A 19939-nucleotide genomic window follows, 5' to 3' on the forward strand; every position below is an offset into this window, starting at 1 on the left:
TTGAACTCAATTGAACTACTTCCAATCCAAAACTCATCTTCAATTAAACTTAAAATTGGTGATTATATCGATGTTTTATATCATTGTAATCATCATACAATAGCCGTTGCTTTTTTTCATGACGTACGTCTTATTTCGCAGCTGTAATAAAAAATAAAATTTACGTATCCGTTTTTCCATTTCCACACTATCACTAATTTAATGTAAGGTATCAGGCGAGCTAATACAACTCTATTGTATTCCGGATGTGAGCTGTACAAACACTCACGTGAAGTGGTAATAACATATGAATATCGACTCGATAGTGTATTCGTTCGCCTGGTTTACATTTTAAGTTAAGCAATTCATGCTTAAATGGTGTTATAACAACTAAACATATTTAATTACTAGCTGTCATTTATAGTGGACTTTTCTTTTTTCTACTTACAATTACGAATAATAATAATAATAATAGTGACGTCTACTAGTCAGTGATCATTAGAAGCAATGGAACATATTATTACAACTAAGTTAGGATCATCCTTTACTTTACTTTATTTCTAATATTATAAATTTCTTCAAAACACCTTCAAAGGCGTCTTCTACTTAGTAATACCCAAGCCTTATAATCCCTATAATCAAAGCATTCGCCTCAGTTACTTTATGAATGGCTTACACCACCAAGTAAAATTCCGTTTATGGTCCTATTCTCAAACAGGACGGAAATTTCTTTTTTTTCCGTGGAAAGAGAATTTTTACAGGTTAGACTCCGGATTACAAACCGGCAACTTCAAACTGTAAACTCGTATACGCTTAATCAATGGCTACTATATTTAGCTTGACTCAATATCTGAGTCAATTGTAAAAGGGTTTCTAGAAAGGAAGCAAGGTGTGTGGGAGGGGAGATACCGGCAATGTGTCAACCTTAATTGAACAATTAGTAATGTCTAGTGCATGTCAAGGTGAATCTAAAAGTAAACAATTGTAGTTCCTTGTTATTGTGTCGGAACTTCCTAGATTAATCTGTTCTTACGCTAATTTACTTTGAACTTGCGGTGGTGGTTTTTTACTTACAAATAAGATTTGCTACAAAGTCACTTGACTAAATTAATTTAGTTAGTGTGTTACTTAACTATGATCAGCAATACCGTTCTCGGATAGATCAAAAAGATAAAAAGGAATCAGTGAGACTCCAAAAAAATAAATTGATATTAATTATAATCAAAAAGCTAATTACTCTTTGTAAGTGAAACCTCTTGTTTAGTAATAATGACAGTTCTCAATAGGGATTATACAGCAGCCAACTTAGTTGCATTCAACTTCGCTGGATTTGCTTGTATATCGATTGTCGTTTTCCTTTCTTCAACTCAACCATTTTATTTACTGGAAGTCCTCGGATTAGAAATTGATGATAAAATAGGAAGTATAATTGGAACATTAGGGTTTGCAGATGAATTGACAGCTATTGTTTCAGCCCCTTTGATAGGTACTTTGGTCGACAAGATCAATCTTAAAGGCTCAAGCGGTACGAGAATTATTCAAAGTTCAAGTTTTATTATCCTTGCCCTAAGTTTAATCGGATATGGAGCTTTGAGTTCTCATGTGTTTCCAGACTTAATATTCTTCAGATGTTTGTTTGCATTAGGGGTCACTGGTTGTATGAGTTTGGTAACAGTGTTGTTAAATGAATTGAGTAATTCTGATTTTTCATTCAAGAAGTTCATCTTTTGGAAACCTGCTTATGTTAATGATTCAGATTCAACTGAAAATGATAATACAAAGAGAAATGGGAAATATGCGGCCTTGATTGGAGTGTCTACTGGTTTAGGTGCTATTTTTGCTGTATCTAATTTCTTAACCTTGCCTGTCAAATTAGTTAATTGGTATCCTGATTTATCATTAAAAGATGGAATAAAGACTTCTTATCTTATCTTAGCAGCATATTCATTTATATCATTCTTGATATTACATGCTTTATTATACGACAAGACAAAAGTGAGGATTTCTGAACCATTAATTTTAAACGATGGTGAAGATGCAATTGATGTTGTCATTCCAATAAATGTTCCTTACTTTCAATTATTAAAACAAGGTATTGAATTATCCAAAAACAATCCCAAAGTACAATTATCATATGTTGGAGCTTTCGTGGCTAGATCAACTACAGTCACCACTTCAGTATTCATCCCACTCTTAGTTTACAACTATTACTATAAACAAAAGTTATGTGATGTCACAGAATACCCTAATAAGAAGAATTGCTACGATGGTTATATATTCGCTGCAATCTTAACCGGAGTAGCACAAACGGTAGCATTGGTATCGGCACCATTATGGGGTTACTTGATTGATCTCAAACGTATAGGAACATACAAAACACTTTATGTCGCAAGTTTCATAGGATTGATCGGTAATTATGGATTATGTCTTACATCATCATCAGATTCCGTTTATGATCCACATACTGTTGCCTGTTTCCTTATGGTTAGTCTTATAGGTGTTTCTCAAATCGGGATTATAATCACCAGTATGAGTTTACTTAGTAATTCATCTGAAAATCCAAATCATATGGGTTCATTAAGTGGATTATATAGTTTAAGTGGTGGATTGGGTATATTAATCATAACCAAAATTGGAGGTATATGGAGTGATTCTTGGATACTAGGCCCATTTTTCATATTGGGTACCTTCAATGCTATACTTATCATCCAATGTATATTAAGAATCAAGTACGAGAATAAAGAGGAATATAGATTAATTCAAGAATAATTTTTAGGACGTGTATATTAGTTTATTTTATAAATGTATAAAAGGTATATAAATTTGGGAACACTAACTTTATTTTATATGAGAATGTAAATCATCCCCAATTAAGCCATTTTCAATAGCTTCAGCTAAGACGTTGGCAGCGGGAGAATGTTTAGTGCTTTGAACTAATTTAGTAATAGCGCTAAGATCAGTACCAGTAATAGTTTCCATGAAAGATCCAATTTCAATGTTTTCATGGTTACCTAATAATCCATCATAAGCTCTATGAGAATATAATTTATTCTTAAGAGCTGGAGAGTTGGTATAAGCATAAATATTAACGTCAACAGCAGAATGACCATGTGTGGTCCAACCAGTTTGAGATCTGAATGAAAGAATATCATTCAAAACGTATAATAATTCACCTTGGTTATTGATTTTTTTCTTGATTAATTCAATTTCGGCATCTTTATAATTAGTAATACCCATATCTTTTTCTAAGATTTCTTCTTTAATGAATTTATCTAAAGCTTTGCTATCTTCTTTGTTTTTAAAACTGGTTAATTTTCTGGCTAAGAAATCACCTGAATGTTGACTGTTGAGTAAAATTTCTGGGTACCATAAATAATCAGGGTAATTTGGAGAAGTTTGTCTGGCAGTAACTAAACCACCAGTTTCATGGTCACTGGTGGAGATAGCAATGGTTTCAGTTTCACTTTCGTCAATGAATTTAATCACTTCTCTGAAGGCAGCATCATAAGCTAAGACTTCTCTAACTTGAGCAGCAGGATCATTATGATGACCAGCGTGATCAATTCTTGATCCTTCGATTAATAAGAAGAAACCTTGTTCAGAATCTTCAGTAGCTTTGGATAAAGCGGTTAAAGCAACTTTAACTTGTTCAGCTAATGATGGATAAACTTTAGAATCACGATCAATGTCATAAGGAATATCAGTATCGGCTAATAAACCTAATAATGGTAAAGTGACATTTTTACCTCCTTGTAATTGATCAAATTGATCTCTATTACCAACATAACTCCATCCACCCTTTTCTTGAGCTTCATCGATTAAATTTCTCTTATCACCACGACAACCTCCTGGGATTGAGTTTGGATAGAAATGACATCTACCACCACCTAAGATTAAATCAACAGTTCTACCTAATGGGTATTCACCTAATTGATGTTCAGCAATTAAATCTTCTTGGAATCTATAATCAACATGAGAACTGAAAGAAGCTGGAGTGGCATCAGTGATTCTGGTGGTAACAACTAAACCAGTATAATAACCTTGTAACTTAAGTGCTTCTAAGATAGTTCCACAAGGTTGCTTATTTGGAGTAACACCAATAGCACCATTGTAAGATTTTAAACCACATGCAAAAGCAGTTGCACCAGCAGCAGAATCAGTTACTAATGAATTACTTGATCTGGTTCTGGATGAACCTACTAAATATCTATCGATGGTTAAAATGTCATCAATTGGTAACTTATCTCTGAATTGTCTAAATGACCTTGCTAAAGATAAGGAAGCTGGTCCCATACCATCAGTCACCATGAAAATAACATTCTTCTTTCCTTTAGGATTAAAAGTTACATTCTCAGCCTTTGAATCATGGTTAAAGAATAAAAGATATCCAATAACACCAAAAGTAATAACATGAATTAAATAAGATAAATTCTTCTTAATTACTGAAACTTGGGATTTGTCTTCAGTTTTATTGTTGTAGAAGTTATCACTTCCTCCTAAAAGAGGTTGAGTATCGTTCTTTGGCATGATTCCGACTGTTGCCACCAAACAAGAAGAACAGAACTATCGTTGATCTACTGACGACAGGAAAATGTGTCAAAAGCAATTGGAGATCCATTTGTTATCATGACCATCACAAACTTTGTTCCTCCAACCCACGCGCGCGTATAATTTTATTTTGTGGTAATCTTAACTACGGTTACCGAATTAATGCAAAATATATTCACTTCAGCAAGGAGGTAATAAATAAGAATGTTTATTATTGGATGGTTTTGTATATATACAGATATTGAGTTTATATGATTAGAAATCGTCTATAACTACAGCTTTGTCACTGGTAATGTCTTTGGATATGAGTTTCCCCATAGATAAATCCATAATAGATAATCCCACAAGCTTTTGAAATGTTATATTATGTGGAGAAACATAATTAGATGTTGAGTCGTTGGTTTCGTACAATTCAACAAGATCTACTAATTGATCTCTTTCAATACCTCCTTGAATAAGCTCGCCTGATTCTAATAATGTATGATCCTTGGAATCGACAATGATACTGGTACCTGTTGATTTAAATTCACTATTGATGAAATCCAATTCCAACTCTATCATATTTGCTTTGTATGATCCGATCAATGATATGAACTTTGGATATTTGGGATCTTTGTTTATATAATGGCTCTTAATAACAGGCACGGTAGACGGTGTACACCCAAAAATGATTGAGCTATTTTGAATATGACCAACGTATGCATCTTCTTGATCAAACAGGAATGAGTTGAATGCAGTAAATGGGAACACATCTTTCAATTTATCAGCTAAATTTTGAGCATTTTCTATACTTCTATTTATGATATTAACTTGCAATATTGATTCACCGTAAATTTTCAAACTCAAAGCGATGTGCCAATATGATTGAAGACCAACACCGAAAACTGTTATTTCCTTGAGTATATCCTTATTATCTGGATGAATTACCTTAACTAATCCCAAAGTAGAAGCAAGAGCTGTTCTAAACGCAGTCAAGGTTTTAGCATTGATAACTGCTTCTAGTACTCCAGTAAATTCATCTAGAATCAACACACATCCTTGGAATCCTAATTTCGAACTTGGACCACCACTAATAACTTTAATACCAACTTCATTAGGTGAGATACATGGCATGTATAAATGAGTTACTGAAGAATTGGGGTTATTACTTAATTGTGAAATTCGTGGTGGGATAATCTTATCAGGGTCCTCGTTATAATCTTTCAATCCATTTAGTAAAGCTGGTTGGAATTTTTCAAGAATTTGAGTTTTGGTTAAGTTGCTCCACAAATACCTTTCAACGGCATCGTCTGATATAACCTTCATCTTGTGATCTTGTAGAATTCAATGCTATCTTTTTTAACGTTATGATCAACTATAAAGATTTCTGGTCAGATCTGAAAAAAAATTCCGATCCCGCATTTTACAGCCAACACTACAAAATCTAAAGAGTCATAAAAAAGGTCGTTAAAATTATAAGGAATATCTAAATATCTGAATATATACTTAAACTATAATTTAGAAAGGAGAGTATCTGGGTTGAGGTGCAAGCACCTTGTCAACTTGTTCGTTAGTTTGTGGGTCGTGACTATTGCTGTTATTTAATAAACTAGAAATGTATGATTCTCTATAAGATTTAATTTCTTTTAATAGCTTGATATTATCCAAGCTTTGAGCTTCTGAGATGGCACCACCTGCAGATGTAGCAGCTACTGGATCGATTAATTCATTCAATATGAACTCTTCAAGTTTGTTAAGAATGGAATAATGAACTAATCTTGAATTCTCTTCATTATGAGCATTATTCACCAGATGTAAACTGTAAATGTGATATCTGATAGATATTCTCTTCAAGTTGGATAATAACTTCGTGTTAACTGTATTTGCATCTTCAAAATGATTTAAATTTTGAATACAAATCTTTAAGAATAATAATTGTAAAGCAGTTAACTTTGAAGCTTGCTCTGTTAACATGTAATTTATGATGACTCTATTAATATCGTAGGACGTTAAAGATGAAGATGATGAAGATTCCCATATTAAAAATGATGATTGTAAATTATTTAATTCATTCATATAATATAATTCATTTAAATTTGATTTTTGTACTTTTCGATTATATTGAAATTGAAATTTCCAAACAATCCGTTCATAAAATGGTGCCAACTTCTTTTCTTTAATCAATGGGAAATAATACTTATCGAAATTAGATTTAAGATTTTTAATAATCTGTAATGGAGCTTTTAAATCATAAAACTTCTTTAATAAGATAATATTGAATTGTGTATAATGGATCGGACTGTCAAACTTGATGTAGTTTTTATTAATATTGAGTAAATCAATTGAACATTTACTAAAATCTTTAAACCCTGGATTTAATACAATCTCAGTTAAATTCTTTATATTCAATTTATTCTGGGAATATAATAAATCAATCAATTCCATTAATTTATCTTCCTCTGTTATGGATTTAATATAGTTTGATAATTCCTTTGGTGACATACTTGATAAATCAAGATTGAATCGATTAATTATATTAGATGATTTGATCCCAAACAATAACGTATTAACATATTTGTTGGTCAATTCGTTCACTTTGAGCAGATCGCGAGATCCATTATTATAAGCTTTAGATGATGAATGCGTAAAATCCTCTACTTTAAATTGCTCAGATGCAGGACCCTTAGTTAAGTTATTATATAAAGATGGTTTAAAATCGGCTGTGTATCTTTGTTGTTGAGTATGTTCGTTGTGTTTGGCTGGTGATAATAGATTTAAGGCATCAGCTAATACCACATTCTCATTTATCGATGACGGATTACTGAAACCATCATCTCCGCTTCTTTTGGAAAGGTATCGTATTATGGTCCTCCTTAGATGAGGCTGTGATACCCTGATCTTTGACATCTTTAGTGATATGACCATGGTTGTGTAATTGATAGGTTGCTTACTATAGTTGAAGTTGATTGAGTTTTGAATGTTAAAAAAAAGAGTTGATGTTAACTAAACTTTTGAACAAATTCACACGACCCAGTTTTACACAGTCAATTTGCATCTAACTTATGCCTACTAAAGGCTTAAACCCTAATATGTCTATCTCCTAAAAACAGTGTAAGGTTACTTATCAAAACTACACTACCTACAAAAATGGTACTAAGCAGAAACTAGATATGCAAATTTTTGGAATTGAAGTAGTGTAAGTTGCACCAGCTTGCCAAATTCTCTATCGGCATAAGAAAGAGCTTATCTTTTGAAGATCACCAAAATAATATTATATTGAAACAATATAAAGTATTATAGAAATAATAATATTAAAGCAAAAGAATAATTATTCTCCGTGATCATAACCAAAGTAGTCTACTAAGCGGGCTAATTTAGCATGAAATATTGCCTTTGGTTTAAGGGTCACTTTCCCACGACGTGTTGTCCAAACTTGTTCGTCTTCATCTATTGTGTCATAGTCGTATCTAATACAGCTGTTGGAATAGTAAAAAATAAGACTGAAAAGTTTTGGATTATAAATTACTGCCAAACAAAGCTCTGGTTCGTCGAAATTTGAGTGAAGTTGGGTAGATATCTCTTTCGTATCATATGTTTCCTGACCGTGAATGAAGGCTGCAAATGTCACGAATATAATAGCTAAAAGGTAAATTCTCATTGGATCAAGTAATATTAGTTGATTCGCTAGTGACAAGACTCTTAATGTTAAATAAAATAAACATATTTTGGATGATACTTCCCAAACTATAATATGCATTGAATTAAGCATACAGAACTGTTATGATAAAATAATGTCCCAATAAACGTAACTCTAAGCTTATCAAACTCTGATATACTACATATTTAATGACATTATCTGTAGAGTAACGAAATGGAATTACACTGAAAATCTTCAATAGGTAAATAGAAATTAATAATAATTAAATAAAGAATCTATTAAAACATAAATCTAAACCATAATACTAAAATATAACCACATAGAATTATTTAATTGTATTATATTAAGAGTAATATTCATTGTACATTTTCTCTATAGTAATTCAATTTCTCGTCATAGACGTTTACTTGTTTAACTGATGAACCATAGCCTTCTTCAAAGTACTCTATATCACATTTATCATTAAACTGAACTGTCCAATTACCATTTTTTGGTCTATAAAAAGTAACAATACAAAATATTGGCTCCTTTAAACTTGAACCACTTTTGATTCTATCATAAATGTTTTGTGTATCATATCCATATGTGTCATATTCATCTGAATCATCTCCATCTGTATCATATTCATCTGTATTTAAACCGTTGATCAATGCTGCAAAGGCAACTAATATAGCTAAAATGTAGATTCTCATTTGCTCATATAATAATGGTTAATAGTAGAAAAGTGTTAAATAAAACAAACAAATGTATATATTATAGGTGATAGATATTGTATAGTTTCTAAATTTATCCTATGCATCGAATTAAGCGTACTGAACTGGTATACTGAAAAAATATCCTATATATCTCCTCAATAGTAATCCAATTTATCGCTATGAAAGTTTAATCTTTGGACTGCTACACCATGGCTATTGTTATATTTCTCCACTATACAGTTCTCTCTAAAGAGAAGAGTCCAATCACCGTCTTTTGGTTTATAAAATGTTGCCATACAAAGTTCTGTCTCGTTAAAATATGAGATAAATTTGATTCTGTTATATATCTTTTTTGAATAATATCCAAGTCGATTGTGATAGACCATAATTGCTACACATGCAACTAATATCTGTAAAATGGGTAAGAACATTACTTCAAGTAATATCAGTTGATTGAATAGTGTGAATCTTTTCGTTATTAAAATAGATAAACAAATAAATTTATTACAGATGATGTATTATATACTAGTTAAACTGCATTAAGCATACAAAACTGATAAACAGAAAACATATTTTTAGGTAAATGTCAAAATCACATCGATCAACATGTTGAATGAATATTTTCTACCTGCACTTCGTGAGATATAATCATATTTTTTCATACATTAATGAACAGCATAACATTAACGATAATTTACTACTCTTCATTGTGATCTTCTTTTTCATAGTAGCTTACTATACCAGCTACATACTTATTGTCACGAAAGATTTCAGCATTCCTCTTAGCCATAGTTTCAGTGTCTTTATTAACACAGTTTGCGTTAAAGATATTATCCCACTCACCGTTTCTTAATCTGAAATATCTTGCAATGCAATACCTTTGTTCCATTTGAGGATCATAATAAGATAATGAATATATCACTCTGTTATACAATTTCTCAGAATACAATAAGAATGTATCATGATACTTGACAATTGCTATAATGGCAACAAATAATGCAATAGTGTTGAATTTCATTAGATGATATGTATAAATTGATCCAGTAGTAGAAAATTTTTGATTATGAAAAAGATATCAACAGATACATTTATTTAGTTTGATATTATATTCTTTACCAACTATACTTTGTAGAAAGCATAGAACACTGATTCCAAATTAAAGCAGATTATATTGTTTAAGCAACTGATACAGCAAGCATTATGTCTTCGTGATTGCCTTAGTTTTCAGTTAGGACATTATAAACAGCATAAGATAGTACTGGCATAATAAATCGTAGAACAATTGTCTGCAAACAATTTAATTAAAGTATTGATCTTCCTTACCATCAAACTCGTCGATACATTCGATGATAGTCTTTATATTTTCTATGACATTACTGACAGCCACTCTTATTACTCTATCACTTACAGCTTGAAATTGACAAATTAATTTATTTTCATCAGATTTATAATTGACCGATACTTCATTAGGTTTTAATATTGGATCTGGACTCAAAGTTGATGCTGCAATGATGGCCTGTTTAGCAGTTTCAAATGGGACTTCTAATTGAAGACTATATGGTAATGTTATTGAATCCATTTTCGCTTGATCTGACTGAAGAAAGTAAATACGTTTGAGGCCATCGATAATATTTTCCACTAAAAAAGTGTTTCACTACGGTAAATATTTTTAGGTGCGAATTTTCCGTCAAGTTTATTTTAGGATATATAATGCCTATATTTACTAACTAAGGTTAAGTTTAAATAATGTTTAGCAAACAACCTTACATCAATTCAGAACTCAGGTAATAATCTTGTTCTGTGACAAGATATTTGAAGTGTTTCTTAATGATTCCAAGTGACTTGCTATAGTAATCTCAACTTGAACTTCTTCTTGAACCCATTGAGCAGCTCTAGCCAATTGACGAGATTGACTAAAGTTCAGTGACTTATAAGGATTAATACCCCAGCTGATTACTTTCGTTGTATCACCTTGTTCACCATGATGTGATTTTCTTAGATCTCCCTCCATTGCTTCAGCATTTCGTAAGAAATATAAAATAAATCTTAGTTTATCTGGCTCAGAGTATACCAGTCTCATCCAAGACCAAAAGTTAGGTATAGATGTAAGATAATATTTTTCTTTATACATGAAATGGGGAAAGTTTGTATTATTTTCAGAAATCAGGCAATGAATAAAGTTTGGTTGGTAAATCATATGGTTTTCCAAAGATTGTTCAATTGTAGTATCTTCAGAACTCCAAGTAGTATAAGTAATCGCATTCGGATTGTTCCAATCCTCGACTATTTCTAGTAAATGATTAGGTTGATTATTATCCCTAAGTGCCCAAAGCACTTGTAAAAGTAAGAGTATATAATGATAAAAGTACATCAAGCTAATTCAATCAAATATGATAAAGAAAAGAAGTGATTCAAATAAAATAGATTGGAAACTCTTTATTTCAATATATATTCTTCTTTAGCAGAATAAAAATCACATACGCTGCATTTTTCACTTCTTTGCACTATCTTATTCCTAAAATATATTAGGCTAAATTACAATTCTACACAATAATATTACCTCTTTAAATGTATATAAATCAATAACGAGTAATTAGGACAACTATACTTACCATTTTTTTCATGAACCTGAAAAATTCAATTAATGTTTTAGTTGTAATTTCCAGAACAGAGTGAATCTAAACATGATCGCTTTTGATACAAAGCTCGTCGAATCCATCAGATGGTCCTCTATATGGTTCAGTAAGACCTAATGAAACTATACCATTTATTCTAGCTTCAGAAATAAAATGAATCCAATCATATTTAACAATCTTAGGACATTTATCTTTCTTGTAAGGGTAAACAAAAGATAGCCACAACTGATCTTTATTATTGTAGACATAAACTCGTGTAAAACAAGGAAATTCAGACAGAAGGTGAGATAATAAAAACTTGGCATATTCCAAATGCTTTTGATCAACAAATACCAGGCTAAGCCAAAAATTTAGCTTGTTTATACCATAAGAGCTTGCAGTGTATGGATCAAGTTGAAATCAAGGCAGCCTTTTTCTAGTCTTAATACTAATTAAAAATTTGTAAATCTTAGGACTAAACGCCTTTTTATTATCAAGTAATTGATCCAATAATGTATAATTAACCATTTTAACGGCAACATCAGGGAATTTAACAATATTGTCAACAACATAACCGGTTTGAAAGACTTCAAAATTATATCCAATTTCAGCTAATAATACCAGTGAACCAGCGACAGCACCTGTTGGATTTTCAACTGGCTCTAACACATAACCACCTCTCAGAAAATTATACCAAAGTAAAAGTGATAAAATAAAAATGATGAGCATCTTTTATTATGATCTGTTTGTTATATTTGTAGAGTAATGAATACAAATGAAACCTATGAATGAAGAGAAACGTTCAAACACTATAAAGTTTTTATTGGCGGCAAAAAGTGATATTTTTGTTTGTGCTTCATAATATATTTTGCAGTTCACATTTTCTCACTATTAAATTGCGTACCAAATAAAGCTATGTTATTTACATTAGATGTGAACCAATCTGATCTTTTTTTTATATAGGTGACAATTAGCTTTGGCTAAGAAAAGACGGAACACCGATTGTAGATACTGTGATAATAAACTTTAAATTTGGCACAAGAGATCTTTTTGATACCATTAAAGATCAACGGTCTATTGTAATAATATCAGACCATCTAGGAAACTGACATTAACAATGGAAGTCACTATAGAAAGGGAAAAAAAGAAACTAATTATTTTAAAAGAAGCTAATCAGATTCGCCTTTATTTTTCTCCACTACTAAAATTATCAGTTTATTATCTTAAGATGCAATTAGAAACGGTAAAACTGTGTAAAATAATTGGATAGATTTGGTCGTAGGGTAACCTTGATAAGACAAACAGATTATTATTATTATTATTATTTATTATCTATAATAGCAAACAAATATCCACAGCAAACTATCTATAGATTTAGGATTATCAATACAAGGCGGAAAATATTAGCTTACATGAGACAGCAAAGGTAACTTATTGCTTATATGGTTGAACTCACAATTGCATTGCTATGGAGCCGTACTAACTATTATAGTTCTAAAATCTCTACCGGTGATAATTCTAAATTGGAAGTTTACGACAGTGGAGAACATCCCCAATTAGGCAAGTGTAAACATATTTTGTCTGATTTGTTTTGATTTTTATCTTAATTTGGAATAATTTTGTGTCTGGTCTAGTGTCTGGATTTTTTTGTGTCTGACAGTTTTTTTTGGGGTGGATTGAAATTTCTAGTTTGATTTATACTGACTTGATTCCATCTTGAACTAAAGATCCTATAGCTATTGATTTTTCCTACATCATCTCTACTATCGCAGAACTAACTTCAAGTCGTCACATTCACTTCACTTGTTGTTGTGATTATTGTTATTGCTGTTAAGGACTTTCGTTTATTAGGTTAACAATGGGATCGGAAAACGATTCTCTATTACCGCCTTTTAGAAATAAAACTCCCATTAATCCAGATAATGCTACTAATCTAGAGACAGCTGTGAATGATGTGTACGAAGCTATAATCGATAATGATCAAGACTATGATAATTCAACCAATGAAGACATAACGTGGTTAAGAGAACAACGTACGCTTAATAAAACCACACATTGGTTGAAAAGACCAAGTGTAATCATGTTAGGTATTATACCATTCTTATTTGCTTTAGCAACTTCAAGTGGTGAATCAACAAGACAAGTGATCACTTTAAAATTGGCATGTAACTTCCTTAGTGAAAAGGATGAAAATGGTGGTATCATCAAACAATGTAATGCTACGGATGCTCAATTATTAATGTCCAATCTTCAAATGTGTTTTAGTGTCTGTTCAGGTATCATCACTTTAATAGCTCTGGGGAAAATAGGCCCATTATCAGATCAATATGGTAGAAGATTATTTATAATCATCTCAGTATCATTCTTTTTCCTTGGAAGAACTTTAAAATTCTTATTAATGTATCATTTCACTAGTTTAAAATTTATACCCATGGTCTTTTTTGAAATCTTAACTAATCTTGGAGGTGGAAGTATATCATTAGTAACATTATCAAATTGTTATATTTCAGATGTGGTTGAACCTCATGAAAGAATTTACTCATTGGGTTTGGGTATCGCTTCATTATTCATTGGTTTTAGTACTGGACCTTTAATTGGTAATTTCTTATTATCATTATCTACTAAAATGTCAAATAGTATTGATATTAATACAACCATCGCAGAGGGTGAGTTTGTACCTTTAAAATTTGAATTATGCATATATGCCATCGTCGCTTTGTATTCCATCTTTGTATTACCAGAATCAAGATCAGCAAAGGCAAGAAGAAAATCTAGAAGCTTATCAATAAGTCTGAGTTCTTCATTAATCTTAACTTCTCCTCATCTTGCCAGCCAAGAAGATACACCTACATCTATTCAAAAGTTCATTAACCAAATTAATTTCTTGAAACCATTAAGATTGTTGTTATTACCTGAAGAAGTAGTTAATCGCCAAAATATGAGTAGAGTTAACAAAGATAGAGCAGCAGTTATGATGCTTATCATAAGTGACTGTATTTTAGCTGTCACCGGTATATCATTGGGAGAAATAAATATCTTATATGGTATTTATAACTTTGGTTGGAGTCAAAGAGATATTGGTCACTTATTAGCTATTGGTTTTTCTACTAAAGCTACTGTTTTGATCATCTTGTGTCCTATTATTAATCATAAAGTTTTCCAAAAAGGGTTCAAATTCAAAGTTATGAGAAAACAATTTGATATGGTTGATTTCTCCATGATTTATCTTGGATTATCATGTGAAGCTCTTGGATTGTTATTATTAATGTTTATGCCAACTACTCATACATTCTTCGCTGGTATCATGTTAGCTGGATTAGGATCAATTTCGTCTCCCGCATTGAATTCCTCTGTCATTAAGTTTTATCCTGAATCAAAGATTGGTGAGTTATTTGGAGCCATTGCTTTGTTAAAGAATCTTTTGGTTATTTTAGGTCCAGTCACATTCCTCTCCATTTATAAATATGCCTTGGAGTATTGGAATAAACCTGGTGCTGTGTTTTTTGTGGCTGGTAGTATTATGTTTTTCAATTCTAATTTAGTTATGATTGTGAAACGAGTTTTGAATTTAACTAGCCATAGTGAACCGGAATTATTAACCAGAAGCAATTCAAGAGTTTCACTTTTTGAAGATTCAATAGGACCACTTGCTACAGATATGGGACCCTCAGACAGTGCTTCAAGTACTCCAACTCAACCAACCTATACTGAGTTACATAGGAAAAGTAGCTTCTTACGTAAGGAAAGAACAGTTCAAGATTAAATCGTATACCCCTGCTGTTTCTTTATCTATTTATATATATCTATATCCATTTTCATCATTTCTAAGTTTATTTTCACTTCATCTTTCATATTTATTTGCTGTTTGTTCCTAGGTTAGGGTTCGGTACAACTTTGTTTTCTTCTTTTTCTTAATTATATAAAGCTTTCAGTATTATACTAATGGTATAAGGCGATATATGGCTATCTAAATATAGATATATTCTCTTTATACACCCATTTACAATATTGTAGAATCACACTAAAACTAACAGCATAACAAAAAAAATCGCATCAAAAATTTGACAACCAAACACTTTTCAAAATTGACTGCCAAACACCATACTTCTTCTTATAGTTGGACAATGGTCAATGGATTCATCAATTGATCTTCCAGTATATGCTTCAGTTGTCTTCAGGTTCCTTGTAGTGATACTTGTTTTGACTTTAGTTTTCTTTAGCATCAATACTACCGTGTTTACATTAGTTTCCATCACGTATCCGTTCATTGAAGTCGAAAGGAAACAACCACCATCACCACTAATTTTATCACCTCCATCAAGACCACAAGTTCTGAAACAATCATCATTCTTAGCAGAAGAATTCAAGTTGTATCCTCATAAGATTAACCCTAATATTGAATTTCTATTTCATAAGTCACGTTCAACTTCCCCATTTGGTGAAGAGTCAGATTACGAAAACGATAGTGAAACTCAAGATAACTTTCCAAGCTCATTCTTGGACCATAGAGAGTTCTATAGCAATTTGAATAACAGTTCCCAATATTTAAGAAGAGATAGTTTTTCTCTGTGATGGTTCAAGTTTACTTCCCAAACGATCTAATTAAACTATGCAAGAAGCTGAAGGAAATCGATCATTTTCTCATCGGATACAAGTTCAATAGAATTTACATTGTGATACAGTTGTTGGATACCGCAGTGGATTTTAACAAGTTGCCAAGCCATCTACTGGATTTAAAAATCATTGGAAGCATCAGCAATCTGGACAAACCAGTAGATAATGATTATGACTTACATCTTTCATTTGATACTTTGCCATATTTCAAGTCTTCTGTGAATGATTCATTTATAATACTATTTGATCCACCAAAGTTTAGAAACCTTGAATACTTTTCAATAGAGCCAATTTTACTTCAATCTACAGGAAGGGAATTACTCACATCTGATCAAGCTTCCCTAATAAATAAACTAAACGTTATTGACCCTATAACTGAATCACCAAATAACGATAAAAACAGCTTTATCTCAGATGATATTATTCTTGAAAAGATTAATCTTCTGTTAAAGGTAAGATTAGAACTAAAAGCATGGATGCATGAAAATTCTGAAAACCAGAGCCACAATTACCACCTGGTCGATCAAGTCATTCAAAACAAAATAATAAATGTTATTGTGTTTCTAGTTAGTCTCCTTCAAACATTAATAATCTTTCTTATCTGGTTAATTAATTATCAAATCAAATCAGTCAGTTTGGTTTCTATATCAAAGGTCTTCCGACAACTTGATCTAAGATTGCAACAGTTAAACTACTTCCCAATTCAATTCTTATGTTATTATAATAAAAATCTACTATATGGAGGATCTAAACTTCTATACGAGTTAAAATTACCAATATTCAATTCAAATTTAAATATAAACAATTCCAATTATATTAATCTTTTCAATACATTATGGTTGATATTTAATGATATAATGTTCGGGATTACTGCTTATCGTTTAATTTTTGACAATTATGAAAGAATTATACCCGTTTTGCATGAAGGAGTGATTCAAAAATACTTATTTTCGGAAATGTTAGATGTAATTTCTTGGGTTTCGGTGAAGCATCCTGCTGGGTTTAAGTTAAATATCAAATTGGGTCATTTCATGGGAGATTTATATAGTTGGACTTTAAAATTCTGGAAATTTTTAGTCAATGATCTGATTCAAAATCTTTCTCCTGATTTTAAATTTAAGTTATTTATTGCCGTCAAAATATTTCTCAAGATTCTATGTTATGGTGGTGGATTATCCTTTTTGATAGGATTTTGCATCGATATTATTAATGCGTTAACTGTTCACATATACTGTTTCTACTATACTTCAACCAAAATCTATAAAAGGCAATTGGACATCATCAAGTCCTTGTTCCAGTTATTTAGAGGTAAAAAATATAATGTTTTAAGAAATAGAATTGATAATTTGAATAATTATGAAGATGATGACTCAAGTTTAGAGATTGATCAACTTTTATTAGGTACATTATTATTCATGATTTTGATATTATTGTTACCCACAGTCTTTGCATTCTATTTAATGTTTTTCTTGATGCAATTGACAGTCTTACTTGCAATAAATTTCTTGGAGAACTTGCAAATTTTAGTAAATTTCACTCCAATGTTTGTTATTCTACTTAAATTAAAGAATTCCAATCGTTTACAAGGTGGGATTATCTTCACGTTTTTGAAAATGTCAAATCACTCAAGTTATCTTAAATTATCTAATAAGTCATTATCATATTCAGAAATATTCCGTGACTTTTTCAAGATCTTTACCGATTCAAAAACTTTCAGAGATACCTTAATTCAATTCTTTTTACAAGGAGAATTGATTTCCATTAAACATAACTATGAAATGAAATTCCACTATTTAATGCTACCTGAAGTTTATGAGAAAACGATAAACATTTGGAAATACTTCTAAACTGATATTATGTATTACTAAATTAAAAAAATATAATTAATAATTAATGTGTAAAAGCTTTCTATAAAGTGAACTGAAAATAACCAAACCGTTTGTTAGAAATCTAAGACAATGTAACGCTTGAACTAGCTAATGAAATTGAAGAATTACTTCTAATCAAAGTTTCATCAGTTGACTTAGAATCTAATCTTAAAATGACCTTTGATATAACCAAAATGATAAGATAAACTAAACTTATAATAAGATAGAGCATGAAAATGATCTGTGGAATTCTATGAGCAATACCAAATTTAAATATTTCCATCATTCCAGTAGATATTAAAAGACTAAGTAAACTTTGCATTAATGAAATTGCTCCAAAGAATTCACCAGTTTTAGAAGCTGGGTAGAATTTAAGTAACGCTGATGAAATAGCTGGACTAGCAGGAGCACCAAGTCCATAGATTGCATTTGATAAATAGAATTGACCACTATTAACAGATAATATCATGAACAGGAAGGCAATAATGTCAATACATCTTCCTCCTGCAACTATACAAAAATCAATCATATCGAATTGACGTTTCATGACCTTTAATCCAAACCCTTTTTGTAATATTGTATTAGAAATAATTGGTGAACCAATAATAAGCATGAAAGAAGCAACTGAACTTGATATTGTTAACAAGTACCCAAGTTCTTCTGATTCAAAGTTGAATTTTATCATACTATATTGCATAACCATTTGAGCTAAAGTTACGTGAGAAGTAAGATAAAGAGTAGTTATCAGAATTAAAGATATAACCACAAATCTATTTCTCTTTTCTTTATGCTTTTGATTAGGGGGTACAATGGAAGATGGATACGTTAACAACATCAATGGTTTAAAGACATTCAATATACGAATGATTCTAATGTATAATGAAGGTTGTTCTAAAGCTCTGAGTTGTTCGAATGCATTACTCGATAAAGACGGATCTAGTTGGGACACCACTGAACTGGTACGTGATCTAGATTGTGCCTTTTCTCCCCTTGATTCAGGGAAAATAAAAATGCTATATATAGCAAGAACCAAGAAAACGATAACTTCAATTCGTAATGGAATTAATTGTTTCTTGGAAATTTCAATAGTAGCATGAACTGAGTTTATACCAATTGGGGAGCTTTCTGTATTGGCAAAGGAAACGAGTAAGTTGGAAAGAATAGGACCAAGTGATTGACCTACCATATAACTAGCAGTACATAAACCAATGGCAAAAATTCTTTGATGTGCTTCAACAACATCAGTAATGTATGAGCTGAGTAATGCAATAATAGTCGGTCCACTTCCAAACACAGTACAAATGAAATTCACAAATAAAAGACGCTTGAAGGGTAATATTGTAGATCTTGTCAATAAGAAATAGTTGACAAATTTATTAACAAAAAAAGCCAGGATAATTAAGGCCACAAATGGCTTTCTACCGTATTTATCTGATAATTCACCAACTTTGGCAGATGCAGCAATAGGGAGAATTGAAGTTAAGATCATATCATATTGAGTAAAAGTGGAAAATAATACTTGAGCAGCAACTGGATCACAAGCACCATTAATAGCAACTGTATTACATGAAAGCTTATATAATACAACTTGAAGTGGAGGAGTACCAATCAGTAAAGCAATAGTAGATAAAAAGAATAAAATACATGCCATTAAAACAGACGGCCTCAGGAACAAAGGAAGTGACTTGTGTTTATCAAGTTCTTCTCTAAACCATAAAGCATCTTCATCAAGATCTTCATCTTCTATATCTGAATCCATAGCACCATAGATTTCGTTTGCAGCTGTTTCTAACATGTATTCTCGTTCACCGTCTCGTGAAGTAACTTGCCCAACATCTGACATCTTCAACGGTAAGAGTCTCTTTGGGGGTACTACTCTATTTATTTATAAGAAACAGTTGCTAAAACTATTTAATTCCTTAGGCTTAGCTGCTACGGCTCCCCAGATAACTCGTAAATCATACCGCAGTAAAAATTTTCTCT

General features: G+C 31.4%; 12 protein-coding genes across 12 annotated transcripts; 3 read left to right on the top strand and 9 right to left on the bottom strand. All coding sequences in view use genetic code 12, as the record gives it.

Moving 5' to 3' along the window:
• Nucleotides 1–1248: 1248 nt before the first annotated feature.
• Nucleotides 1249–2748, top strand: DFJ63DRAFT_334615 (uncharacterized protein; the record flags this gene model as incomplete). Its single annotated transcript, XM_064908061.1, has 1 exon — nt 1249–2748. The coding sequence occupies one exon, from the start codon at nt 1249–1251 to the stop codon at nt 2746–2748; it is 1500 nt and encodes a 499-aa protein (XP_064762379.1).
• Nucleotides 2749–2782: 34 nt separating this feature from the next.
• DFJ63DRAFT_101689 (alkaline phosphatase) lies at nt 2783–4644 on the bottom strand. The gene has a single exon (XM_064903150.1). The coding sequence runs from the start codon at nt 4504–4506 to the stop codon at nt 2818–2820; it is 1689 nt and encodes a 562-aa protein (XP_064762380.1). The 5' UTR covers nt 4507–4644; the 3' UTR covers nt 2783–2817.
• On the bottom strand, nt 4589–5928 carry DFJ63DRAFT_102933 (uncharacterized protein). The gene has a single exon (XM_064903158.1). It carries the CDS (start codon nt 5830–5832, stop codon nt 4783–4785), a length of 1050 nt encoding a protein of 349 aa, XP_064762381.1. The 5' UTR covers nt 5833–5928; the 3' UTR covers nt 4589–4782.
• Nucleotides 5929–6024: 96 nt separating this feature from the next.
• On the bottom strand, nt 6025–7413 carry DFJ63DRAFT_334618 (uncharacterized protein; the record flags this gene model as incomplete). The annotated part of the gene is made up of 1 exon (XM_064908062.1): nt 6025–7413. The coding sequence occupies one exon, from the start codon at nt 7411–7413 to the stop codon at nt 6025–6027; it is 1389 nt and encodes a 462-aa protein (XP_064762382.1).
• Nucleotides 7414–7632: 219 nt separating this feature from the next.
• On the bottom strand, nt 7633–8479 carry DFJ63DRAFT_101686 (uncharacterized protein). Its single transcript, XM_064903149.1, has one exon. The coding sequence runs from the start codon at nt 8273–8275 to the stop codon at nt 7835–7837; it is 441 nt and encodes a 146-aa protein (XP_064762383.1). The 5' UTR covers nt 8276–8479; the 3' UTR covers nt 7633–7834.
• On the bottom strand, nt 8294–9206 carry DFJ63DRAFT_102060 (uncharacterized protein). The gene has a single exon (XM_064903155.1). It carries the CDS (start codon nt 8854–8856, stop codon nt 8521–8523), a length of 336 nt encoding a protein of 111 aa, XP_064762384.1. The 5' UTR covers nt 8857–9206; the 3' UTR covers nt 8294–8520.
• An 810-nt stretch (nt 9207–10016) lies between these two features.
• Nucleotides 10017–10514, bottom strand: DFJ63DRAFT_101683 (chromatin DNA-binding EKC/KEOPS complex subunit). Its single transcript, XM_064903148.1, has one exon. It carries the CDS (start codon nt 10436–10438, stop codon nt 10157–10159), a length of 282 nt encoding a protein of 93 aa, XP_064762385.1. The 5' UTR covers nt 10439–10514; the 3' UTR covers nt 10017–10156.
• A 1-nt stretch (nt 10515) lies between these two features.
• On the bottom strand, nt 10516–11562 carry DFJ63DRAFT_101682 (uncharacterized protein). Its single transcript, XM_064903147.1, has one exon. The coding sequence runs from the start codon at nt 11228–11230 to the stop codon at nt 10640–10642; it is 591 nt and encodes a 196-aa protein (XP_064762386.1). The 5' UTR covers nt 11231–11562; the 3' UTR covers nt 10516–10639.
• A 332-nt stretch (nt 11563–11894) lies between these two features.
• On the bottom strand, nt 11895–12203 carry DFJ63DRAFT_312385 (uncharacterized protein; the record flags this gene model as incomplete). Its single annotated transcript, XM_064905959.1, has 1 exon — nt 11895–12203. The coding sequence occupies one exon, from the start codon at nt 12201–12203 to the stop codon at nt 11895–11897; it is 309 nt and encodes a 102-aa protein (XP_064762387.1).
• A 1129-nt stretch (nt 12204–13332) lies between these two features.
• On the top strand, nt 13333–15237 carry DFJ63DRAFT_312386 (major facilitator superfamily domain-containing protein; the record flags this gene model as incomplete). Its single annotated transcript, XM_064905960.1, has 1 exon — nt 13333–15237. One exon carries the CDS (start codon nt 13333–13335, stop codon nt 15235–15237), a length of 1905 nt encoding a protein of 634 aa, XP_064762388.1.
• Nucleotides 15238–15641: 404 nt separating this feature from the next.
• Nucleotides 15642–17987, top strand: GPI1 (phosphatidylinositol N-acetylglucosaminyltransferase). The gene has a single exon (XM_064903156.1). It carries the CDS (start codon nt 16046–16048, stop codon nt 17933–17935), a length of 1890 nt encoding a protein of 629 aa, XP_064762389.1. The 5' UTR covers nt 15642–16045; the 3' UTR covers nt 17936–17987.
• Nucleotides 17988–18038: 51 nt separating this feature from the next.
• Nucleotides 18039–19799, bottom strand: DFJ63DRAFT_334621 (uncharacterized protein; the record flags this gene model as incomplete). The annotated part of the gene is made up of 1 exon (XM_064908063.1): nt 18039–19799. The coding sequence occupies one exon, from the start codon at nt 19797–19799 to the stop codon at nt 18039–18041; it is 1761 nt and encodes a 586-aa protein (XP_064762390.1).
• Nucleotides 19800–19939: the final 140 nt, after the last annotated feature.

This window comes from Scheffersomyces coipomensis, assembly GCF_036884675.1.
Source record: "Scheffersomyces coipomensis strain NRRL Y-17651 chromosome Unknown DFJ63scaffold_3, whole genome shotgun sequence".
NCBI classification, from domain to species: domain Eukaryota; kingdom Fungi; phylum Ascomycota; class Pichiomycetes; order Serinales; family Debaryomycetaceae; genus Scheffersomyces; species Scheffersomyces coipomensis.